The 22,115-nt window shown below is 40.4% G+C and overlaps 1 protein-coding gene across 5 annotated transcripts in view; it reads right to left on the reverse strand.

The window, feature by feature from the left end:
- The window catches only part of VPS50 (VPS50 subunit of EARP/GARPII complex), a 194,419-nt gene that overhangs the window by 47,151 nt on the left and 125,153 nt on the right, over positions 1–22,115 (reverse strand). For 4 of the 5 annotated variants that reach the window (XM_077808090.1, XM_077808088.1, XM_077808091.1 and 1 more), the window contains 3 exons: positions 7,878–7,999; positions 6,943–6,999; positions 3,517–3,597 (listed from right to left, as the gene is read on the reverse strand). In XM_077808090.1, coding sequence (XP_077664216.1) covers positions 3,517–3,597; positions 6,943–6,999; positions 7,878–7,999 — 260 coding nt within the window. The remainder of the gene's footprint in view (positions 1–3,516; positions 3,598–6,942; positions 7,000–7,877; positions 8,000–22,115) is intronic. The other variant, XM_077808089.1, reaches the window with a different exon arrangement.

Below are 22,115 nucleotides of genomic sequence, written 5' to 3' on the forward strand. Positions count from 1 at the left end.
TAAGGATGGAATATGGCTTTCTTTATGAAAAATCAGTATCGGGAGGATCTGCTCTCTGGGGTTGCAATCACCTTCCTGGCAGAAATGACAACCACTAAGAATGTTACTTTTAATGGAAGACAACACAAAGGACAGAATTCCCAACATGTGAAGAGCCCAATAAGAACCAGATTCAAACCCTAAGATTCCACTAAAATACAAATAGGAGGAAATGTAAGCAAGAATATTTTCAGAAAGTATGTTACAATAGGCTGTGTAAAGAGAAGAACATTGGAAAGGGTCCCGATAGGTCAAATATAAACATGACAGACACCTTCATTGACAAAAGAAAGACCATCATACTTCAATTCCACAAATAATCAAGAATTAGTAAGAACAGGGAAGAAGCAGAAAACACTTTTCTTCTGCTAGCCCAACTAGAAAAATCATTTCAATTTACCCGCATAAGACTTTATACTGGAAGGTTTGCAAGATACTAACATGACTCATCTCACATCTTCTGGTTATTGCAAGTCATTAGGAACTAGGAACCTAAGATTCCTAGGTTCTCAGATACTTCTTGAGGAACACGGCATATGAGACAATTTTACGTCTTCCTTGGTACTTAGAGTAAATTTCACCTGATATGAGCATTATCTATAACTTGGAGAGGGGGACGGGGGGGGGGGGGAGGGTCCAGCTATTTACTCTATGCACTTGGGATGGATTTGCCCATAAACCTATTACATATAAAAAGAAAAACAACATGAAGAAAAACAGTCAGGAGCTATGACTTAATAATAATAAACACACACATTCAGGACCATTTTATTTCTGAAGTGTTCTGTTTTACTGATTTGTCTGCTATTCGCTTAAACTTAAAAATTTTTCTCTACACATTTCTTACTTCACTTCAGAAACACTGTTTTTCCCCTTCCATTTCCTCGGAAACAAGAGTCCATGATTTATTTTTAATCTTCAACCATATTTTCGTACTGTATTATCATCACAGATATCAGTACAGTGCTGGGATTTGGGGTTATTAGTTAATTTGTGCTCCCGCTACTCGTTCGGCAGCAAATGAACAAAAAGCCACCACGGGTACCATATAAATATTGCTTTTTAAACAATCTCTCATGAAACAGTGACTTACGGCCTTAGTCACTTAGTTGTGTCTTTAACAACATACGGAGGGGATTTCAAAGGCACAAAAGGCCCCACTCCTAATGAAAGTCAATGACAGTTGGACATCCATCTCCCATCGTCTGGCTGTGCTGGAAGGAGAACAGGCAACACTGGATTTGGTTTAATCAAACCAACTTTATTCTTAAATGTCTGGGAGTACTGGGCAGATAAAAGTATACAGTGCAGGTAATTCCATAATCATTTCAATACATAGCTAGGGGCTTCTGTCAGCCCTCCCCCTTACCCATCCTGGTCCTCAGAGAACCTGCGGGACCATACCATCCTCGCACTTTGAATGAGGGTTCGGGGGGGAAGGGGTAAAAGGAGGGCTGGGATGGCTTTCTGCTGAACCAGTCATAGGAGCCCCAAACGCTTCCCCCCATTTCCACTCTTTTAACTAACACGTCCTTTAAATCATTTACCAATCCACTTTATCTAATCACTGTACCCCTTCCCTATGGGGCACTGGACATCTGCCCCATGTTTACACTATGAGTTGGGACATCATAGCCTAACTCCCGTTTCATGTTTGCCCAGCTAAGCCCCCTGAACCAGCTCCAGAAAAAGGTGACCCACCCTATTTAACCTTGGCCTATCTGGCGGTGAGGGAAAAATTCCCTCTCAGCCCCAAAGAAAGGAGCAACTAGCGTAGTGCATGCAGCGGTTCCTGACCAAACCCAGTATTTCACTGCTTCCATGGATGGGAGGCTGAGAGTTGCTCTGCCTGGCCCAGGTAAAAAAGGACTTTTCCTGCACTGGCAATATATAGTCCCCAGTCTCTTCCAGTCACCTGCAGGGGGATGGATCAGCATCCCCACACTGACCTGGTCTGCCACTTCAGCAAAAAGTCACTCCCCGGCTCTCCTTAAAGGGGCACACACTTTTTCCAACTAGCCAGACAACGGCCCCCACTGCTAAATGTGCAGTTAGGTCATGTGTGTCTCTGGAAAACTGTGGCTTTACAAAATAGTAAAACTGAATTTTTGGGTATGTTACAATACAAACCATTTAAGACAGAAGTTGTAGGAAATTATTTCAGTGTCATGCCTCAAGTGTTTACATTTCAAAGTAGAAGGAAATAAAAGGTTTATAAACTTTATTAAGATGATGTTTAAAAAAAGTGAACGGTACAGAGTTTAAGTTTGGAAGTTTCTGGTTATCAGGGAATAATGTACAGATTATCAAGGGGTGCGAAGTTCAGCATAAGGAATACATAATCTGCAATATCCCCGATTGGGGGTAAAAGGTTAACGGGTCAAGTACAGACATTGAGATATGAGGCTATGTTCAGGTGTGCAGTATAATGAGTGGATACGATGATGAGGATGGATTGACCCTCCTAAAAGCACGATTCTTCACTCCTTTGCTACATTTCTATGTTTTTTGCTCTCCAGTTGCATTGCACAACCCTAACATTTAATCACCTACATAAAAGGCAAAACTTCTCATATTTGCTACTCCCTCAGAGTACTACAAAGTGTAATCTACTGCCAGTCTAATGCAAATATGGTATTTATTTACCCTTTTTCATGAAAAACAAATGTTAAAATGACTCATGGCATCTATGTTGTCACATGTATGGCAGGAAAAGTGACAATATGTAAGTTGTGAGAAATGAATTATATATCTTTTTTCCTCAAGACTAAGCTGTCATTTAAAAGTTATACCACTGAAAAAAATCTGTTAAGCTGCTATCACAGATGTACATACTTTTCTCAGGGATTTAACTGTGTGAACATTTAGAAAGCTTGCCATTACTTTATGTAAAAACCTCTTAGAACAGTAAGTGCATTAGAAATGGTGATGGGGATTAAAGAAAACAATCAGTTTAAAGTCTAAACTTTAGACAGGATGAATTACCATTTGAGTGATTTAATAAAGTACTTACCATGCCATTACCATCTCCCAGTCTCCTTTTGTTGTAGGTAAATTCTACAACAAACCATGATCTTGCTATTCTTCTACAAGATTTTTAGCAATGAACTTTGTAAGTAGGATGCTGGGTATCAGTTTAAAAACATCATAGCCTCCATTCTCCAATTTCATTAGACGTAAACAAGAAGAATGAGCTTTAAACACAAGTTTTAATGGTAACAAATGTTAAAAGTTATTACTGAAGCATAATTAAATTAAGGAAGAATCTGGGAGTTTCATATTAGTTTTGTAGATATATGCAAAGTGATTTTGAACAAAAACTCACCTACAACTGCAGGAAATCTATTACGATATTCTTATCATAAACAGAGTGTGGGGAAAGGTAAAATTAATGAACCATATTATATACTAACTGCCATACTTTTTACAATATGCCTCCCTAATTTCAACAAACATTAACAAATTCCAGTTTCTTACCAGATCAATCAGGCTCTCCTGTATCCTGTTTAGTGTAGTGCGCAGTCTGCTACTACTAAGACCCAGTCCTGTTGATTCAAACTGAAAAAAAAACCCAATATTCTAAGTAAACATAGGCAAGGACAAAATTTTGTGTTTTAGTTTAGTGACTAACAGAACCAACAAAAAGTTCACGTTTTGTTCAATATAATATACTTACGTATAGTTTCAGCACATAATTGCAACAAAACCAAAATGAAAAGAAGAAACATGCAGAAGATCACTGCACCCAACATTACATTGATGTAAAGAATGAACTGTGCTCAGTTCACAAAGATGACCATATACAATTCAAACTGACAAACGATTATCCACTTTGTCAGGGGGATACTTGCCAGAATATTCTCTTGGATTGTTTTAAAATGACTATATGCTATAGAATGACTGCAGGCATAGGAAACAATGACTTTTTGTTCCCACAGACAAGCAAGAGAGAGACATCACACAATGGCACATCATAGTATGCTGCCTGAGAAATTAATACATCGCAATGTAGAATGATCATGTTTATTTACTTTTCACAAACTACATTATCTTCCATAATCACTTGTTTAATATCAACTTTCAGTTGTATAATTATTTTCTATCAATCTTTATGAAAGTCATTTTTATTACTAAAAGAAAAGGAGTACTTGTGGCACCTTAGAGACTAACCAATTTATTTAAGCATAAGCTTTCGTGAGCTACAGCTCACTTCATCTTTTTGCGAATACAGACTAACACGGCTGCTACTCTGAAACCTATTTTTATTACTGAACATTTATTATGATCAAGCTAGGAAATGTGTCATCTTCATGCTCTGCACAGGGCCCAGAGTTCTGTGGATCAGATCGTCTGCTGGTCTAAGTCAGAATAGCTCTACTAACTTCAATGTAACTGCAATATTTGCTCCAGCTGAGGATCTGGCCCAACATGTTTAGATTAGCATAGCTTAATTTTCACTCCAGAAGAGAAACATATTACCAAACAGAACAGCTCAACCAGATGAAATTACAATGGAGATGGAAAAACTACAAAACATACATTTACATCCAGGGTCCACATGATCTAGAAGTACCAAGATATGGTACTGGTATGTGTTTCACACCAGAAAAATAATTTTCTAAACAATGTTTAGACACTGCTGTCCACTGTGTTGGGTTCAATACTATAAAGCTTTTCCCAGACTGCATCTGGGTGAGAAATGATCAGCAATGTTCAAGTGGTTTCCACAAATCAAAATAATTTTTACACAAATTTTACTCATTTACCACCTACACTGCATTTTAAAGGAGAATTATATAGCAAGAGTGTTCTCACCCTTTATTGCTTCTTCATGGTGAATAGTGGCAGCCCCCATTTAAAAAATAAATAAATAAAATATTTTTCTGCTTGATTTTTACTTTAGAAATATCAAATCTTAGCTTTCTTGATGTTGCTGGAGGATGGAAGAACAAGAGAAATGACATAAATCGAAGGCTAATATTCTTTCTTTGTTTTTGTTAAACATCTGCTTAACTGCCAATCGGGAAAAAATACTTCTTTGAGAGAAACGCCATAGTCCTCCTCTAAGAGAGGACTGAGAAAGCTCTGGCTCCAGATCCAGGGTCCCCCAACAAGAACAGAGCAGTCAAGACTTGATATTATTCACATATCTAAGGTAAAAACAAGCAAGCAGAAAGAAAACAGTTTGTTTTTTCTTTAAAAAAAATTATGCTACCACAAAGAAAAGGAGGCACAAACATGTTTTCCTTTGTTCGCTTATAAAAACTTTGTCCAGCATCAGAATTTCCCTAGTACATACTTAGTATTTTGCTTATCCCTTTTCTTCCAAATTATACTGTAAGCTTCTTGACAAATTAAGAACTTATTGATTGTAAATGTTTTTGAAAAGACTGACAACTTATCAGTTAAAATAGTAAGTGCATCAACAAATTCAGACAAATAAAGGTGCGTGCAATTTTAAATAAATCTCTACGAACAAAAATGTTGCGATGTATTAAAGTCTCTGCCTTTTTTCCCTTCAAAAGACTATTGGATTTCTATGCAAGGGATGACCAGTTGTAAATCAAAGGGAAAAATTATCCAGGAGATCTGTAGAGTGTATATACATACTTCTATAGGGAACATGAGATGAGCAGTCATCAAGGATAGGACCATGGTGAATTCATCAGGTAGAGCATATTATAACAGTATTCAATTGTTTTGCACATGGCCTGCACCTTCATGGGAATTTTTACAAACCATGTATGCCAGACAGTGGATACATTATTTCCACAAATTACTGATGACTTAGTAATTGATAAGCGATGGAAAAAAAGCAGAGTGCCAAGGGACTTATAGTCAAACTTCGCTAATCAGCACTTCGCTAAGCTTACTTGTCTGCACAAAAATGATTGGTTTCTCCCCAACTCTCAGTAATAATTAAATAGCAGATGTTTATTAAGGCTCTGACTAAGATTTCACTAGAACAAATGCTGAAGTCACTCACTGAAATCAAATCAAGCACACAAATTTTATGAAATACATACTACATTTACTGCTATAGTTTACTGCTGTTATACTATCTATATTACTATCAATTAAAACTAATCTATAACTAACAAAATGCATTAACAGTTTATTTTGGGATGTATGCCTGTGTGTGTTCACTTAATCGTTACTTAGTAAAATTCATTAATTCACAAGTCATTACTGAGGTTCTAGTGCATCAGGTTGTGCCATGATTTTACAGAAAGGTGAGGAAAAACCGATTTAATGTGCATGCGGAGAAAGAGAAAAGTGTGAAAAATGGTATTTGAAATGGTATTCTGCCCCTCTCAGTGGATAATGCCAGGTGCTCAGCACATGAGATAACTTTCCCATTATATATATATATATATATATATATATATATATATATATAATTAAATAATAATAGAAACACTCTGAGTTATGAAAATCACAAATGACTGGACATAATGTATCTAGAGTCAGCACACTGTTCTGAGAGTTTAAACACCAGTTTCTCTCTGACTAATTTACTGCATGTGCATTTTGCCTTCCTAGTCATTCAGATATGTGCTCTAACAAACATGAAGTGTAGAAACAAGATTCACAATGAATTTAGACCACTCAAAGCAGTCACGTTATCAGCATACTTCTAATAAGAACCACAGTGGCATGTGTTTTAACAAGAATGACAGTTACTAGTCTAAATCACATACCACTACCCATCTCTACTCCTTAAAGAATTGTAAAAAAAAAAAAAGTACATGAGGGTTAGGACATCATGGCAGCATTACAAGAGGGTTTTTTAAATTTATAGGCCCTTTGTAAGCAGTATGTTTCCAAGGAAAAAGTTTATCAAACAACAATTAGGCACACTACAGTAACAACACAATTTTACCCATCTGCTATAATGTTTACCTGCCTAGCACTGTACTGTTCCCTGCTAGATGTGGGAAGTGAAGAACTCTGTACAGGCTTTAAAACACAAAACAGGAGGTGCAAAAAGTACATGTAACACAATAATAGAATATCAGAACAGTTGATTAAGCCAAAGGAATTCAATTACCTTTAAAAAATATTTACCGCCCATCCTCCATACACAAACAAATACCAAATATACTTCTCCAACCAAAGAGAACAAGCTGTTGAGAATGTGTGACTCCATCAACTATTTGCCAGCATATAATGATTTAGAGCCCTGAAATTGTTCATGGAATTATTGTTTTCATTTTTAAAAAAAATATAGGTTTCATATATGCTGTTCTATTACAATCTGTGAAGAGTTGATGTAGTTCTTTACAGACACTGTGGATGCGTATTTACTTCTTAAACTAAAAGACACTTAAATTATACATCAAATGTGAACAGAAATGGATTTCATTATTAGACTACGTTAGCTACAGGAGCACAAGATCTGAAAAGCAACACATAGCTCTGAGTTAGCCATTTTCACAGCTTGCCTCTCTCCCCCCACCCACCCCATACCAAGTTGTCCCCACTCCCCTTTAATCTTTATGTCGCTTCCTTTTGCCATGCATGACCGCGTGCCTTTTTCTGTGCAAACTTCTATATCTGGAACAGTCTCACCCTTTCTCTGCACCCAGCTTCCTCCCTCTCCTCCTCCAGACAGAGAAATATAAAATGATCAACACTCCTCGTGATAATAATACTTTTAAGGCCATTTCTCTTTTTAGTTGTTCTTACTAGCCTGTTCTCATTCATGCATCCAACCCCAGTCTATTACTGCTGCCCCTTCTGATAGATCATACACTCAGTCTTCTTGATGTAGAAGTCTTTTCTGTACAGTACCACATACACTAATGTGCTCTAAAGGAATAATAATTTCTACCTACCGTGTCATTTCGGCCAAAAAACGTATACACTGCATACAGATAGTAATCAAACAGCTGGGACATGAAGTGAATCACATCAAATGCAATTGGTTTCAAAATGTTCATCATCTGCATGTATTTCCCTTGAAGATAAAATACAAAAGTTCAGTTTTCCTAGCAGAAGTGGTATACAGACATTGGAATGCTTGGTTAATTCAAAACTACCTTTTGCAAATCTACATATTTTTTAACCTTGAGTTTTAAGACATCAATCTAGTGAGATTTCAGGGACATGGAAGTTTAAAAAGAGGCTAGATATGACAACTGATATAAACTAAGCGCCATAGAATTTTCTGAAAACTAGATGTTTAAGGGTTTCAGGTTTTTTGCATAGTATGCTAGCCGTTTACATTATATACATTTGACCACACAATATCAGGCAAACTTATTTTTTAATTTCTGAAAATCACTTGAAGTCACAGGCTCCAGGTATATGATATACAGTTTTTAAAAATGCTACAGAAATTATATTGACCAATGCATAGAATACATAAAACAAAAATCAACACTCATTCTGCCCTTCTTTATCTCTCACATTAGTCCACACCCCATGACATGGCAGCAGAGCAGCCTGAGCTCAACCCCAGAACATGTGCTATATCAACAGATAGCCTATCCCCCCGCAGGGCTTGGGGGAAGGATGCCACTATATTCAGAGGGCAGAGAGTCTAGGGATGAGGGACAGAACTGAAACTCTTAATTTGGAGGGGAGTGGTGGATGGAGACAGCAGTGAGAAATGTCTGATGATAGACCATAAAAAGATGTCCCTTGAAGACACCAGGCCTGCCCTGCTCCCACTAACCACACCACAGGTGGTAGCAAGCCACTAAGTTTCTTCCCCAACAAGATAACTATCACAGATAGGGAAAGCTTCTAAAGCAAGCAGGTGTTAGGAGAGGATGAAGGGCTCTGGAGCCTTGCAGAAGTATCTTCATGGATTCAAATGATCACCCCCCTGTACTTCTGGATGTTTAATCAAATCCTGGACCCAGAGCCCTGCATCAGGATGTTTATATTAAAAATATTCTAAAAGCCACCAGAATACCTACAGCCCTCTAAGCTAGCTCCAGTATCTCAGCTTTATTTTGAGAATTATTGCTAGAAAATATTCCAGTATTGGCAACGATGCTTAATATACCACTAAAAATAGAACATTTTTACTGGAAGGAGACTTTTCAAATGATAAAACTATGGTAACTCGGGTTACATGCCAAAAATTAACACAGTAGCATGCAGCATATTAGCTACTGTTCTTGTAGTCATTATGCGACTGAATGGTGCAAAGAGACTCTAAAATCTCCCGCCGAGGGAAGGTACCGCTGGCGCTGGCATTATGAGAAACAGCTATAAGGCCTTCCCAGACTGCGTTCCAAGGATCCACTTGCAAGCCTGGGCATAAGGTATGTGCCAGAAGGTGTAAGGGGCATATTGGGGGCGGCACTGCAGCACTGTGGAGATTATGGATTGTACTCCACTGCCCTCAGAGGGCAATCCCAATGCTGTCCAAGTTGTTCCAGGAGCCTCTCCAGTCTCTGGAGCAGCCCAAGATCAGAAAGGCTCAAAAATGGCTTAAAGCCATCCTAGCCCCTCTGCTTCTCTTGCGCTGCAAGTTTTGTGCTAGCACAGAATCACACCTATTACCTATAACTGGGACATAAAGGAAGAGTTAATATATGAAAGCCTTGCTTCAAATGGCTTACACGCTACTCAAGCACATTAATTTTATTCCTAGATGTTGTGAAACTGTTCTATCCACATCACACTTTTTGTGATGATATCTTTACAAAATTATGTAAATCAGTGTTCTCTGTTAGAGAAAGTTGAAGATCTATGCAATTCCTTCCCTCATGAGAGAGCTTACTAACTTCCTATTCTTATTTTTCTCTCCCTTACTCTGTGAAGGACAAAATCATAGGCCTTGTTTTCCTTGTACCCTGCCAAGAACTAAATAGTGCCTGAGGTTGATTTGATGTTCAGTGGGAAGCCAGTGCATTGAACCATGTATGGAGCAATGAGCTCCTGTTGCCACACATTTGTCAGAAGACAGCCTTTTCACCAGCAGGAGTTCTCTTATCTGTGGATTCACTCCTAAATACTGTGTGCTCACAACAAAAGACTGTTGTGAGCATACAGATGTAAGGATCACTGTGGCCACGTTCATGTCTGATAGCAGGAGAGGTAGGATGCTGGTAAGCTGAAGGTGAAGGAGAGTTTGTGCTGATGTTCCCATTAGAGTATGTCTAGTACAAAGGATGAGTCCAGAAAGCGCACTCTGATTACTGTAACAGAAAAGCTTCTCTATACTAAATGACAAAGAAAGTCAGATTTCAGTATAATATATCAAAACAGCAAGATATATACATCTGTTAAAATAGTGGCATGTTAGAAAATACTTAGGCTAAAAATGTTCAGATTACCATGTTTTTGATATAATTTTCTGTCTTAAAGTTAGCAGCATTACACTGTTTCATAACCTATATAGACTACGTCTACACTGCACATAAGTATCTGTGTTGAATACTGTATGTCTAGCTACAAGCCACAGTGAAAAGCAAGCTGCGTGCAAGCCACGTGTCAGCGAAAGGCGGGGGGAGGCAGCAGGACTCGACACTTCGATGGGGGAGCCATGTAAGGTATATACCTGGGTGCATACCCACAGGCATCACGCATGTCTCTACTCACCTAAGCAATGTCTCACCGTCTACATTGCTATTTATACTCATGTTGGAGGCTAGCCAAGTATGTACTCTGCACACAGCTGTAAGAAGTGTGCAGAGTAGACATACCTAGAAAGTTAACAATGTAATGCAGAAAAAACATCAAGCAAAGTATTTTGATATTTTGTGATAAAGAGGGGATTGCTTCGTGGAGAGAAAAATGAACCAGTAGAACAACAAAACTAGCATAGTTTTTCTGATAACATAATTATTAGTGCAATTCAATGAGAGCCAAACATATCTGATAGGTATAATTAGAGAAATATCACTGTATTATATCTTTTAATTTGACATTCCTGCTTTCCAGATTTCTAAATAGCACAGTTTCTATTGCTGACTATTATACCACTTGGGCCTGCTCACTACTGTGTTACTCTAGTTTATTAGTCTACTGGCAAGAAATTGGAGCAATGTAGTAATCAGACTAAATTAGTATATACATATAAAGAAACGGATGCACATTTGTGAATCAGACATTTATGAGATTTTGCCCAGCATAAATACACTTTTTCTTTTACATTTAGTGTAAATTGTATTGTTATTCTTTGAAAACTTTGAACATGTCCTAATATGTATTATTTAGAACTCAGTTATTTCATATTTGATTACTTTAATTTAATACTGACTTTTTTGGCCTAAAATGACAAGCAGTTTAAATATATCTATATCAACGAAAATAGCAAACCACAAAACATTATAACATTGTGTGATCTGGAAATTTAGACAAGTTTCCATGTGTATTTTATACTTCTTATACCCCAATGCAAAGGGATGACATCTAATCAAAGCAATGGATCATCCTCATATGTCATCTGAAGTGAAGTCTGAATACTCTGTATTTTTTTAAAGGCTGAATTTCTCCACTCATCCGTTGTGCTAAAACACAATGTTTCAAAACCAATATGTAGCCTGCACGTGACAAAGATGCCTCTTTTCTGGAAAGGTTTGATTGTCAAAATTTCATTATACTTGGCACAAATATACAAGGCAGCAAAAGTATAGGACTGTATTTAGGAGACTATGGACTATACATTGCACTTTCCCCTTAAGTCTTGTCCCTGTAAAATCTTTAGATGCCAAGAACATTTCTTTATCACAACATCACTCAGAATCTTGACACTACAAAATGTTCCAAGAACATTTCCTTCTCATTCCTTTCCCTAAAATGATGCCAAGTTTGCAAATCTTTTCTATAGAAATACTGTTACCTACACGCACTAAAGTGAAGTTCAGATATCTGGTTAAAAAAAGGGTTTACTGGAAAGTTTATTAACAGTACAAGAAGCATAATCTCCCCGTATTTCTGAAATATTTGGAGGTGAAAGACCACACTTAGATTCCGCAGCAATGGGCCTTATTAGAAACCCTCAGATAGATACCCTATCTAATTTGGATTGATGAACCCTAGCATTTAATGATTTGTTAGTACAGCTACTACAAAATTTGCTTTGCTTCCCTCAACTATAATGAAAAAAGAAGCTTACAAGAAGTGGAAGGTTGGACATATGACCAGGGAAGAGTATAAAAATATTGCTCGGGCATGTAGGAATGAAATCAGGAGGGCCAAATCGCACCTGGAGCTGCAGCTAGCGAGAGATGTCAAGAGTAACAAGAAGGGTTTCTTCAGGTATGTTGGCAACAAGAAGAAAGCCAAGGAAAGTGTGGGCCCCTTAATGAATGAGGGAGGCAACCTAGTGACAGAGGATGTGGAAAAAGCTAATGTACTCAATGCTTTTTTTGCCTCTGTCTTCACGAACAAGGTCAGCTCCCACACTGCTGCGCTGGGCATCACAACATGGGGAATAGATGGCCAGCCCTCTGTGGACAAAGAGGTGGTTAGGGACTATTTAGAAAAGCTGGACGTGCACAAGTCCATGGGGCCGGACGAGTTGCATCCGAGAGTGCTAAAGGAACTGGCGGCTGTGATTGCAGAGCCATTGGCCATTATCGTTGAAAACTCGTGGTGAACGGGGGAAGTCCCGGATGACTGGAAAAGGCTAATGTAGTGCCAATCTTTAAAAAAGCGAAGAAGGAGGATCCTGGGAACTACAGGCCAGTCAGCCTCACCTCAGTCCCTGGAAAAATCATGGAGCAGGTCCTCAAAGAATCAATCCTGAAGCACTAACATGAGAGGAAAGTGATCAGGAACAGTCAGCATGGATTCACCAAGGGAAGGTCATGCCTGACTAATCTAATCGCCTTCTATGATGAGATTACTGGTTCTGTGGATGAAGGGAAAGCAGTGGATGTATTGTTTCTTGACTTTAGCAAAGCTTTTGACACAGTCTCCCACAGTATTCTTGTCAGCAAGTTAAAGAAGTATGGGCTGGATGAATGCACTATAACGTGGGTAGAAAGTTGGCTAGATTGTCGGGCTCAATGGGTAGTGATCAATGGCTCCATGTCTAGTTGGCAGCCGGCGTCAAGTGGAGTGCCCCAGGGGTCGGTCCTGGGGACAGTTTTGTTCAGTATCTTCATAAATGATCTGGAGGATGGTGTGGATTGCACTCTCAGCAAATTTGCGGATGATACTAAACTGGGAGGAGTGGTAGATACGCTGGAGGACAGAGATAGGATACAGAGGGACCTAGACAAATTGGAGGATTGGGCCGAAAGAAATCTGATGAGGTTCAATAGGATAAGTGCAGGGTCCTGCACTTAGGACGGAAGAACCCAATGCACAGCTACAGACTAGGGACCGAATGGCTAGGCAGCAGTTCTGCGGAAAAAGACCTAGGGGTGACAGTGGACGAGAAACTGGATATGAGTCAGCAGTGTGCCCTTGTTGCCAAGAAGGCCAATGGCATTTTGGGATGTATAAGTAGGGGCATAGCGAGCAGATCGAGGGACGTGATCGTCCCCCTCTATTCGACATTGGTGAGGCCTCATCTGGCATACTGTGTCCAGTTTTGAGAGAGTCCAGCGAAGGGCAACAAAAATGATTAGGGGTCTGGAACACATGACTTATGAGGAGAGGCTGAGGAAACTGGGATTGTTTAGTCTGCAGAAGAGAAGAATGAGGGGGGATTTGATAGCTGCTTTCAACTACCTGAGAGGTGGTTCCAGAGAGGATGGCTCTAGACTATTCTCAGTGGTAGAAGAGGACAGGACAAGGAGTAATGGTCTCAAGTTGCAGTGGGGAAGGTTTAGGTTGGATATTAGGAAAAACTTTTTCACTAGGAGGGTGGTGAAACACTGGAATGCGCTACCTAGGGAGGTGGTAGAATCTCCTTCCTTAGAAGTTTTTAAAGTCAGGCTTGACAAAGCCCTGGCTGGGATGATTTAATTGGGGATTGGTCCTGCTTTGAGCAGGGGGTTGGACTAGATGACCTCCTGAGGTCCCTTCCAACCCTGATATTCTATGATTCTATGATAATGTATACAAGACAGTGTTTACTGTACCAATTTATATCAAAATGTTCAAAACACCAAAAATAAAAGGGTAATGTATTTGACTCTAATATAGCTATGGTCATCAGCAAACCATTTCCTTGGTATTCAAGAATTCCAAACATCTCACTTCCTCTCAGACTTTTTGATGAACACTAGACACCAGCATGACAATATGAAGGAGAGAGGGAAACACAGAAAAAACTCTTAACTATACAATCATCTAATTCCTCCAACTACAAATTTTCTGCTGCTGAGATTCCACACACCATCCTTCCAACAGATGATGTGGCGCCATTCCTGTTACTTCTGACAATGCTGTTATTTGCCACTACTCTATCATAGGGACACCTGGTAATGATTCCTTAGTTAGGGCTGTTTTCTGAATGAGATAAAATAAAGGCATTCCTTCCCAAAAAAGCTTTCAGTCTGAAAAACAGGAGGCACTAGGAAGCCCAGAGGAAGAAACAGTTTTGTGTTGATTTTTCCAAAGTTCAAATTGGATAGTAATAAGCGTGGAATCAACAAAAATAATGATTCCTACAACTAATACTATATACTAGTCTCTAAGTTAGTCTCTTTGAGAGACACAGTCAAGGTTACAATATATCTTCAGAAAAAAATCAATGATTACCTATAGGTTAGTAAGGAATTTTCAGTATTTTTAATGTATGTCAACATTCCAAAAGCTAATCTTCGCTGTATTCATGGGCTGTGTGTGTACGTGCGTGCGCACATATTTGGGATTACTGTATTTTCCAAGATTCACATTCTTTTGAATAATGAAAACCATATACTGTTCATGAGTGGGCCAAAGATTAATTTAACCTGTGAACATCAAGTTTTACAATGATTGCTTTTTAATTTCTCTATGAAAAGCAAATTGACTAATTAATCGGAGGGAAAACCACGTGATTTGAACAATTGGTTTGAAATCCAAAATGAAGTAGGTTGGTTTACCAGAACCTACTTTAGTTCATACTGTTTCTGTTCACAATATACCTTGTTTATGTTTTATTCATTCAGCCTCCACCACAATATATTGTGCACAAAAGATAAACATGAAATGGAGAGTTACAAACATTCACTCACATCCAGCAAGTATTTCTATATCTGTAAGGCTCCCCCCAAAAGTTGGCTGACTAATTGTCTCAGTCCATTTGGGAAATTCACCTCCTGAATCCCACCTCACATTTATCCCTGGATTCCTCTTACCTCCTGTATTTGCTAGAAAGGACACCGTTTGTTTCAGTGATTTTAAATGGCCACATATTTCATATATTTGCTATTCTTTGGGAAGAAAAGTTCCGCATTAATTTGATTCTCTTCCTAACCTAGTTAAATTAAATCACCTGGTTTATGTAATCCTTATTAATATGAACCATTTAGGATTGTGAATTCTGCAAAACTCCTCATTAATCCAAATACCTTCTTCATTCCCTAGCTGGTCCCATGCATCCAGAGCCCACAGGATGTCACCATAACATTGCTTTGTTACATCCACCTTCCCTTTTTCAGGCTTCACATTGTGGCCACTATCCTTCCCACCAAATTCTGATTAAGATTCCCTTTGGAAAAAAACAAAACCACACCCTTAGTTACCTGGAGAGGCTGTTGTTAAAAGGTGAGACCCATTTCCTTTCCCAGATTCTTGGCTAGGAATCAAGAGTTCAGTTCTCTGGAATTAAATCTGGATCTCTTGCACAATAGTGCTGTACACTGGCACAGAACTGCCAAGCTTGCAATACACTTTATTTTTACATCTTTGGATAGGGTGACCATAATTCCCTATGCTGAATATGGGATACCTCGTAAAATTACTCTCATTCAAGAGAGTTCAACGGCAATCAAACATACAAAACCGTTCAAACTAACATCATGTTGACTGAGCCCATGTTAAAAAGAAATGCTGCGTAGTTGGATTCTTTTTATTTACCTTCTTATCTGTTTCAGAGTAACAGCCATGTTAGTCTGTATCCGCAAAAAGAAAAGGAGTACTTGTGGCACCTTAGAGACAAATTTATTTGAGCATAAGCTTTCATGAGCTACAGCTCACTTCATCATCCGAAATGTAGCTCACGAAAGCTTATGCTCAAATAAATTTTAGTCTCTAAGGTGTCACAAGTCCTCCTTTTCTTATCTGTAAGGCTTTAGGGTTCACACTGGGAGGGGTAATACACATACCTCTACCCCCCCCCCCCACACACACACACACCCACACACAAGGAGAGGTGACACATACACATTCCCGTACACCTCTCTCACACAGGAGGGGGAGACTGACCAACCATCCCCAGCACTCTCTGCCCTCCATGCCTGGCTGGGTCCCCTGGGACGGACCCACCTCTCTTGGTACCTGGCACTGAGTCTTCCTGAGGCAACATGTGCAGGGTTGTCACCACCACCCCGATTTCTGCCGGGGTTCACACCAGAACTTGGCCAGCAGCAGTCTTTTGGCATTGTGCGGGAAGGAAGGGATGGGAGCTGCTTCCAGCTGCAGGGGAGGAGGGAGGGAGGGAAGGGATGACCTGGCCTGTGTCTTTGCAGAGCTCATCTCTTCCCACCTCCCTGCAGCCGGAAGCAGCTTGTCCCTTCCTGCCCGCTCCGTGTCAAAAGGCAGCTAGCACCTCCAGGCCACTGCTGGCCACCAACAAAACCAAGCCGCCTCCTGTCCCCTGGCTACAGCGTGGTCAGGAAGGGTTAAGCCCTAAGGATGCATTGTGCACCAGGGCCCAAGTAACCTGAATCCTGGGGCTTCAGTGAACCTGGCCAGAGAGGTGGCTCAGCAGAGAAGGGTGCCTAGGGGGCGGAGCAGCCCCACGCTCCTTGGGGCCTGCGGGGGAGGGCAGGTGAAGAGGGTGCTAAGCCCCTGCCTTGGGGGGATGCTGTAGAGTCTGCAGGTTTGGGGTGTGAACTGGCTGGAAATAGTTTCTCCACCACCACCACCACTTGGGAGCTTAGCTGAGCGGCGGAGAGGCTTCCCCATGCCAGCGCTGTGCGGGGCTTTGGTGCTTGCACAGCTCGGCTCCTCCTGGCCAGCACCCTGGACCAGAGGGTCTTGGGCTTTCCTAGGACACCAGCTCAGCAAGAGGCAGTGGGGGAAGGAAGGAGCCTGCCTGCCAGGCTGTTGGTGAACTGAACACTCTGACCACGGGCTGGTTCTCCACACAGCGCTGGGAGCGGGACGTGCCCCACTGGGGCGGGATATGGAGGAGCAGCGGGGCTGGAGGGGAGGCAAAGGGGAAAAGCAGGGAGAAGACAGCCATAGGGGGAAGAACGTAAAGGGCCGATGGGTGTGCAGCACAGGAGACACGTAACCGGCCGCCACCTGGCAACTGCCTGCACTCACCAACCACCACAGCTCGCAGCCAGTGCCAGCCGGAAACAGGATGGGGGGGCAGGGTCCTGCTGGCCGAGAGCCGGCACGCAGCAGGGGGCTGTGCTGACGGATCAGCAGGGGGAACAGCCAGCCCCGCACGCTGCATCTTCACCTCGCCACTAGCCTTGCACACCCACCCTATTGCCAGCCACTGGACCCCCTCCCACTCACTGCTGGTGGACAGGCGGCTGGCGAGCAGGGATCTGGCCAGCCACAGAACCCGCCAATACTGATGAGGGGGAAACAATAAATATGGGACAATTTGCCCATTTTAAAGAAAAAGTCAGGATACCTGCAGGAGGACTTAAATATGGGACTGTCCCTTTAAAAACGGGACGTCTGGTCACCCTATCTTTGGACAGATGGTTCCTGAAAAGAAAAAAGTGAAGAAAACTAAAGGGTCAAGGCTGTTGGCCACATGATCTTCTCTTATCTTAGTAAATAGTTACAAATATAAGGAACAACTAACACAGCCAAACACGTTCAGCCTTTGGTAGCTGCTACAGAATTTGTATAAAACACTGCTTAATGGTTTTAACCATTCAAATTAAATCTAATTCCAGAAGGGAAAAAAAACAAAGAATGATGAAAATAAAGTTTATGTAACTTTAAGACTTTGGCTGGAATCCAAAAGAGCAAATCCAGACTACACCTCCAAACACTCACAAGAAAAAAAGAGAGAGGGGCTTAAAGTGCAGTAAATTAAGGCCAGATTTGTTGACCTAACTCTAAATTTTCTTCAAATCAAACAGACACCTGAAGTGACTAGCAATTTGTTCACAGATATTGTCCAGAGGCTCATCCACTGGATCAATACATACTCACAGGTGCTTAGTTTGTACATCAGTTCCCTAGAAGATGAGTCATAACAGTGCATAACATAAATCAAACTGTCAAGCATATTTTCCAAGTCTATATGGTAAAAATCCTAATGACATTTTGAGAGAGAAAACTGGCAAGCATTCATATTAAAAACGAATTTCTACACAAAATAGTTCAACTGCATTCCTCTACCACAGCAAAAGCAATTTTCCATATTATGGAAAGCTTTCCCTCAAAAAAAAATATTTGTAACAAAGTCCCAAAAACATCTTCGTAAAACAGTCTTACAGTAATACATCAGGTTTCAGAGTAGCAGCCGTGCTAGTCTGTATTCGCAAAAAGAAACGGAGTACTTGTGGCACTTTAGAGACTAACAAAATTTATTTGAGTATAAGCTTTATGAGCTATAGCAGCTGTAGCTCAGGAAAGCTTATCCTCAAATAAATTTGTTAGTCTCTAAGGTGCCACAAGTACTCCTTTTCTTTTTAGTAATACATCAGTAGTACACATTTTGCTATTCCACATCCCACATTATATGCATATACTCCCAAATTTCCCCATACTTCACACTTAAGATTAAGTAGCAAATCACTGTAGTGCTATCTCTTGATATTAATAGTATTCCTTTTAAAAAGTAATGAAGTATGCTACATTTACTATTATTAAAGGGGGAACTAATACCCTAAAATTAAGGCTGAATACATATTTCCATTTATATCGATATTTTGAGCTGTTTTTCTTACACCTTCAGGGCTAAGATTTTCCAGGATTTGCCCAAGATGAAAGAGTTTGAATAATAATTAATTGGTTGGTTTTGTGTAGACGCAGAGAGAAAAATAATACACTTTTCTATTAATAAATGTTTTATGACGTTGGTGGGATAAGTCTCATGACTGGAATACTGGTAGAGCACGGTATAGTTTGTTCAGGAAGGACAGGCAGGGTAAAAAGGGAGGAGGTGTTGCATTATACATCAAGAAAATAAACACTTGTTCTGAGGTCCAGAAGGAGGTTGGAGGCAGACCAGCTGAGTCTCTCTGCACAATGATAAAAGGGGTAAAAAAACAGGGCTGACATTGTGATGGGGGTCTATTACAGAGCACCAAATCAGGAAAAGAAGGTGGATGAGGCATTTCTAAAACAAACAACAAAAATATCCAAAACAGAAGATCTGGAAGACTTCAACCCAGACATCTGTTGAAAAACTAATACGGCAAAACACAAAACTTCCAATAAGTTCTTGGAATGTACTGGGGACAATGTTTTTGTTCCAGAAAGGGAAGGAAGTAACCAGAGGGACAGCCATTTTAGACTTGATTGTAACAAACAGTGAGGAATTGGTAGTGTCTTTGAAGGTGGAAGGCAATTTGGGTGAAAGATCACGAAATGAGAGATTTCATGATTCAAAGGAAGGCGTGAGAACAGCAAAATAAGGACAATGGACTTCAAAAAAGCAGACTTTAACAAATACAGAGAACTGATAGGTAAGGACCCATGGGAAAAAAAATCTAAAGGAAAAAGGAATTCAGGATAGCTGGCAGTTTCTCGAGGAGACAATATTAAAGGCACAACTGCAAAGTATCTCAATACTAAGGAAAGACAGGAAGAATAGCGAGGCCAAAATGTAGGGCCCTATCAATTTCACGTCCAGGAAAAACATGTTACGGATCGTGAAATTAGCCCTTCCCCATGAAATCTGATCTCCCCCTGCTGCTGGGACTGCCCCAGGTGGGGTAGGAGGGGAGGGAAGGTAGAGGACAGATGGACTCCAAGCTGCAAGTGCATGCTGGGTTGGAGAGGGAGACCCATCTCAGAGTGCCTCTCCCGCTGCAGGAAGCTCTGGGGCTGGGCAGCAGCCCTGGAAGTTCTTTCAGCTGGAGGAGGCTTGTGGAGGAGGGTCTGCTCTCCCCCTGCTGCTGGGAGTGCCCCAACTGGAGGGCTCCTAGCTGCGAGTTCCTGCGGTACTGGGGAGGGACAGGACTCATCCCATCCTTCCCTTGCAGGGCAGCTTGGGGGGGGAGGAGGAGATCAGACCCACCTCCGGGCATCTTTTGGGTTGGGAGCCCCACAGTTACAACATCCAACACTGAAATTTCTCATGTAAACATCTAAAAACATGAAATTGACCAATTAAAAAACCTTCTGGCCATGAAATTGGTCAAAATGGACTGTGAATTTGGTAGGGCTCAACCAATATAGTTCCATCAGGAGCTCTTTAATGACCTGAAAATCAAAAAGGAATCCTATAAAACAGAAACATGGACAAATTGCTAAGAAGTATAAAAGAATAACATAAGCATGTAGGAACAAAATCAGAAAGGCTAAACCTAGCAAGGAACATTAAAGGCAATAAAAAGGTGGGGTTTAAAATAGATTAGGAGCAAGAGAAAGACAAAGGAAAGCACAGGACCTCTGCTTATCGGGAAAGAGGAGCTAATAAATGATGACATCAAGAAAGCTGAGGTGTTTAATGCCTATTTTGCTTCAGTCTTCACTAACAAGGTTAATGGTGACCAGATACTCACCACCATCGAAATTAACAATAAGGGGGAAGGAATGCAAGCCAAAATAGGAAAAGAAAAGGTTCAAGAATATTTAGATAAGTTAGATATAATCAGGTCAGCAGGGCTTAATGACATTCATCCTAGAGTACTTAAGGAACTAGCTGAAGCAGACTCAGAACCATTAGCAATTTTCTTTGAGAACTCCTGGAGTATGGCTGAGATCCCAGTACAAAGGAGAAGGGCAAACATAGTACCTATCTTTAAAAAGAGGAACAAAGAAGACCCAGAGAATCAGAGGCCTATCAGCCCTAACATCAATATCTAAAAAGATACAGGAACAAATTATTAAACAATCAATTTGTAAGCATCTAGAGGATAATAGGGTTATAAGGAATAACCAGCATGGTTACTGGCCTAGTAGATGATGGGGAAGCAGTAGATGTGATATATCTTGATTTTAGTAAAGGCTTTTGAAGAAGTCCCAATGCCATTCTCAGAATCAAACTCAGGAAATGTGCTCTAGATGAAATTACTATAAAGGTAGGTGCACAAACGGTTGAAAGACCATACTCAAAGAGTAGTTATCAAGGGTTCCCTGTTAAACTGGGGAGACTTATCGAGCAGGGTCCCACGGGGTTTTTCCTCGGTCCAGTACTACTCAATATTTACATTAATGACTTACATAATGGAGTGGATAGTATGCTTATAAAATTTGCAGATGACACCAAGCTGGGAGTGTTGCTTTTGAGGACAGGATTACAATTCAAAATGACCTTGACAAATTGGAGAATTGGTCTGAATTCAACAATTGGTCTGAAATTAAATAAAGACAAGTGCAACATACTACACATAGGAAGAAAAAAAATCAAATGCACAGCTACAAAATGGGGGAAAACTGGCTAAATGGGAGTACTGCTGATCTGGAGGTTATAGTAGATCACAAATTGAACATGGGTCAACAATGTGATGCAGTTGCAAGAAAGGCTAATATCGTGGGTTATATTTACAGGAGTGTCATATGTAATTGCTCCACTCTACTTGGCACTGGTGAGGCCTCAGCTGGGGAACTGTGTCCAGTTCTAGGTGCCACACTTTAAGAAAGATATGGACAAATTGGAGAGTGTCCAGAGGAGACAAACAAAAATGATAAAGGGTTTAGAAAACCTGACCCGTAGGAAGAAAGATTTAAAAAACTGGGCATACTTAGTCTTGAGAAAAGATGACCAAAGGGGGACCTGATAACAGTCTTCAAAATATGTTAAGAGCTGTTATAAAGAGAAGACTGATCAATTGTTCTCCATGTCCACAGAAGGTAGGAAAAGTAGTAATGGGCTTAATCTGCCGCAAGGACGATTTAAATTACATATTAGAAAAAGCTTTCTAACC

Source organism: Eretmochelys imbricata, chromosome 2, assembly GCF_965152235.1.
Source record: "Eretmochelys imbricata isolate rEreImb1 chromosome 2, rEreImb1.hap1, whole genome shotgun sequence".
Classification (NCBI taxonomy): domain Eukaryota; kingdom Metazoa; phylum Chordata; order Testudines; family Cheloniidae; genus Eretmochelys; species Eretmochelys imbricata.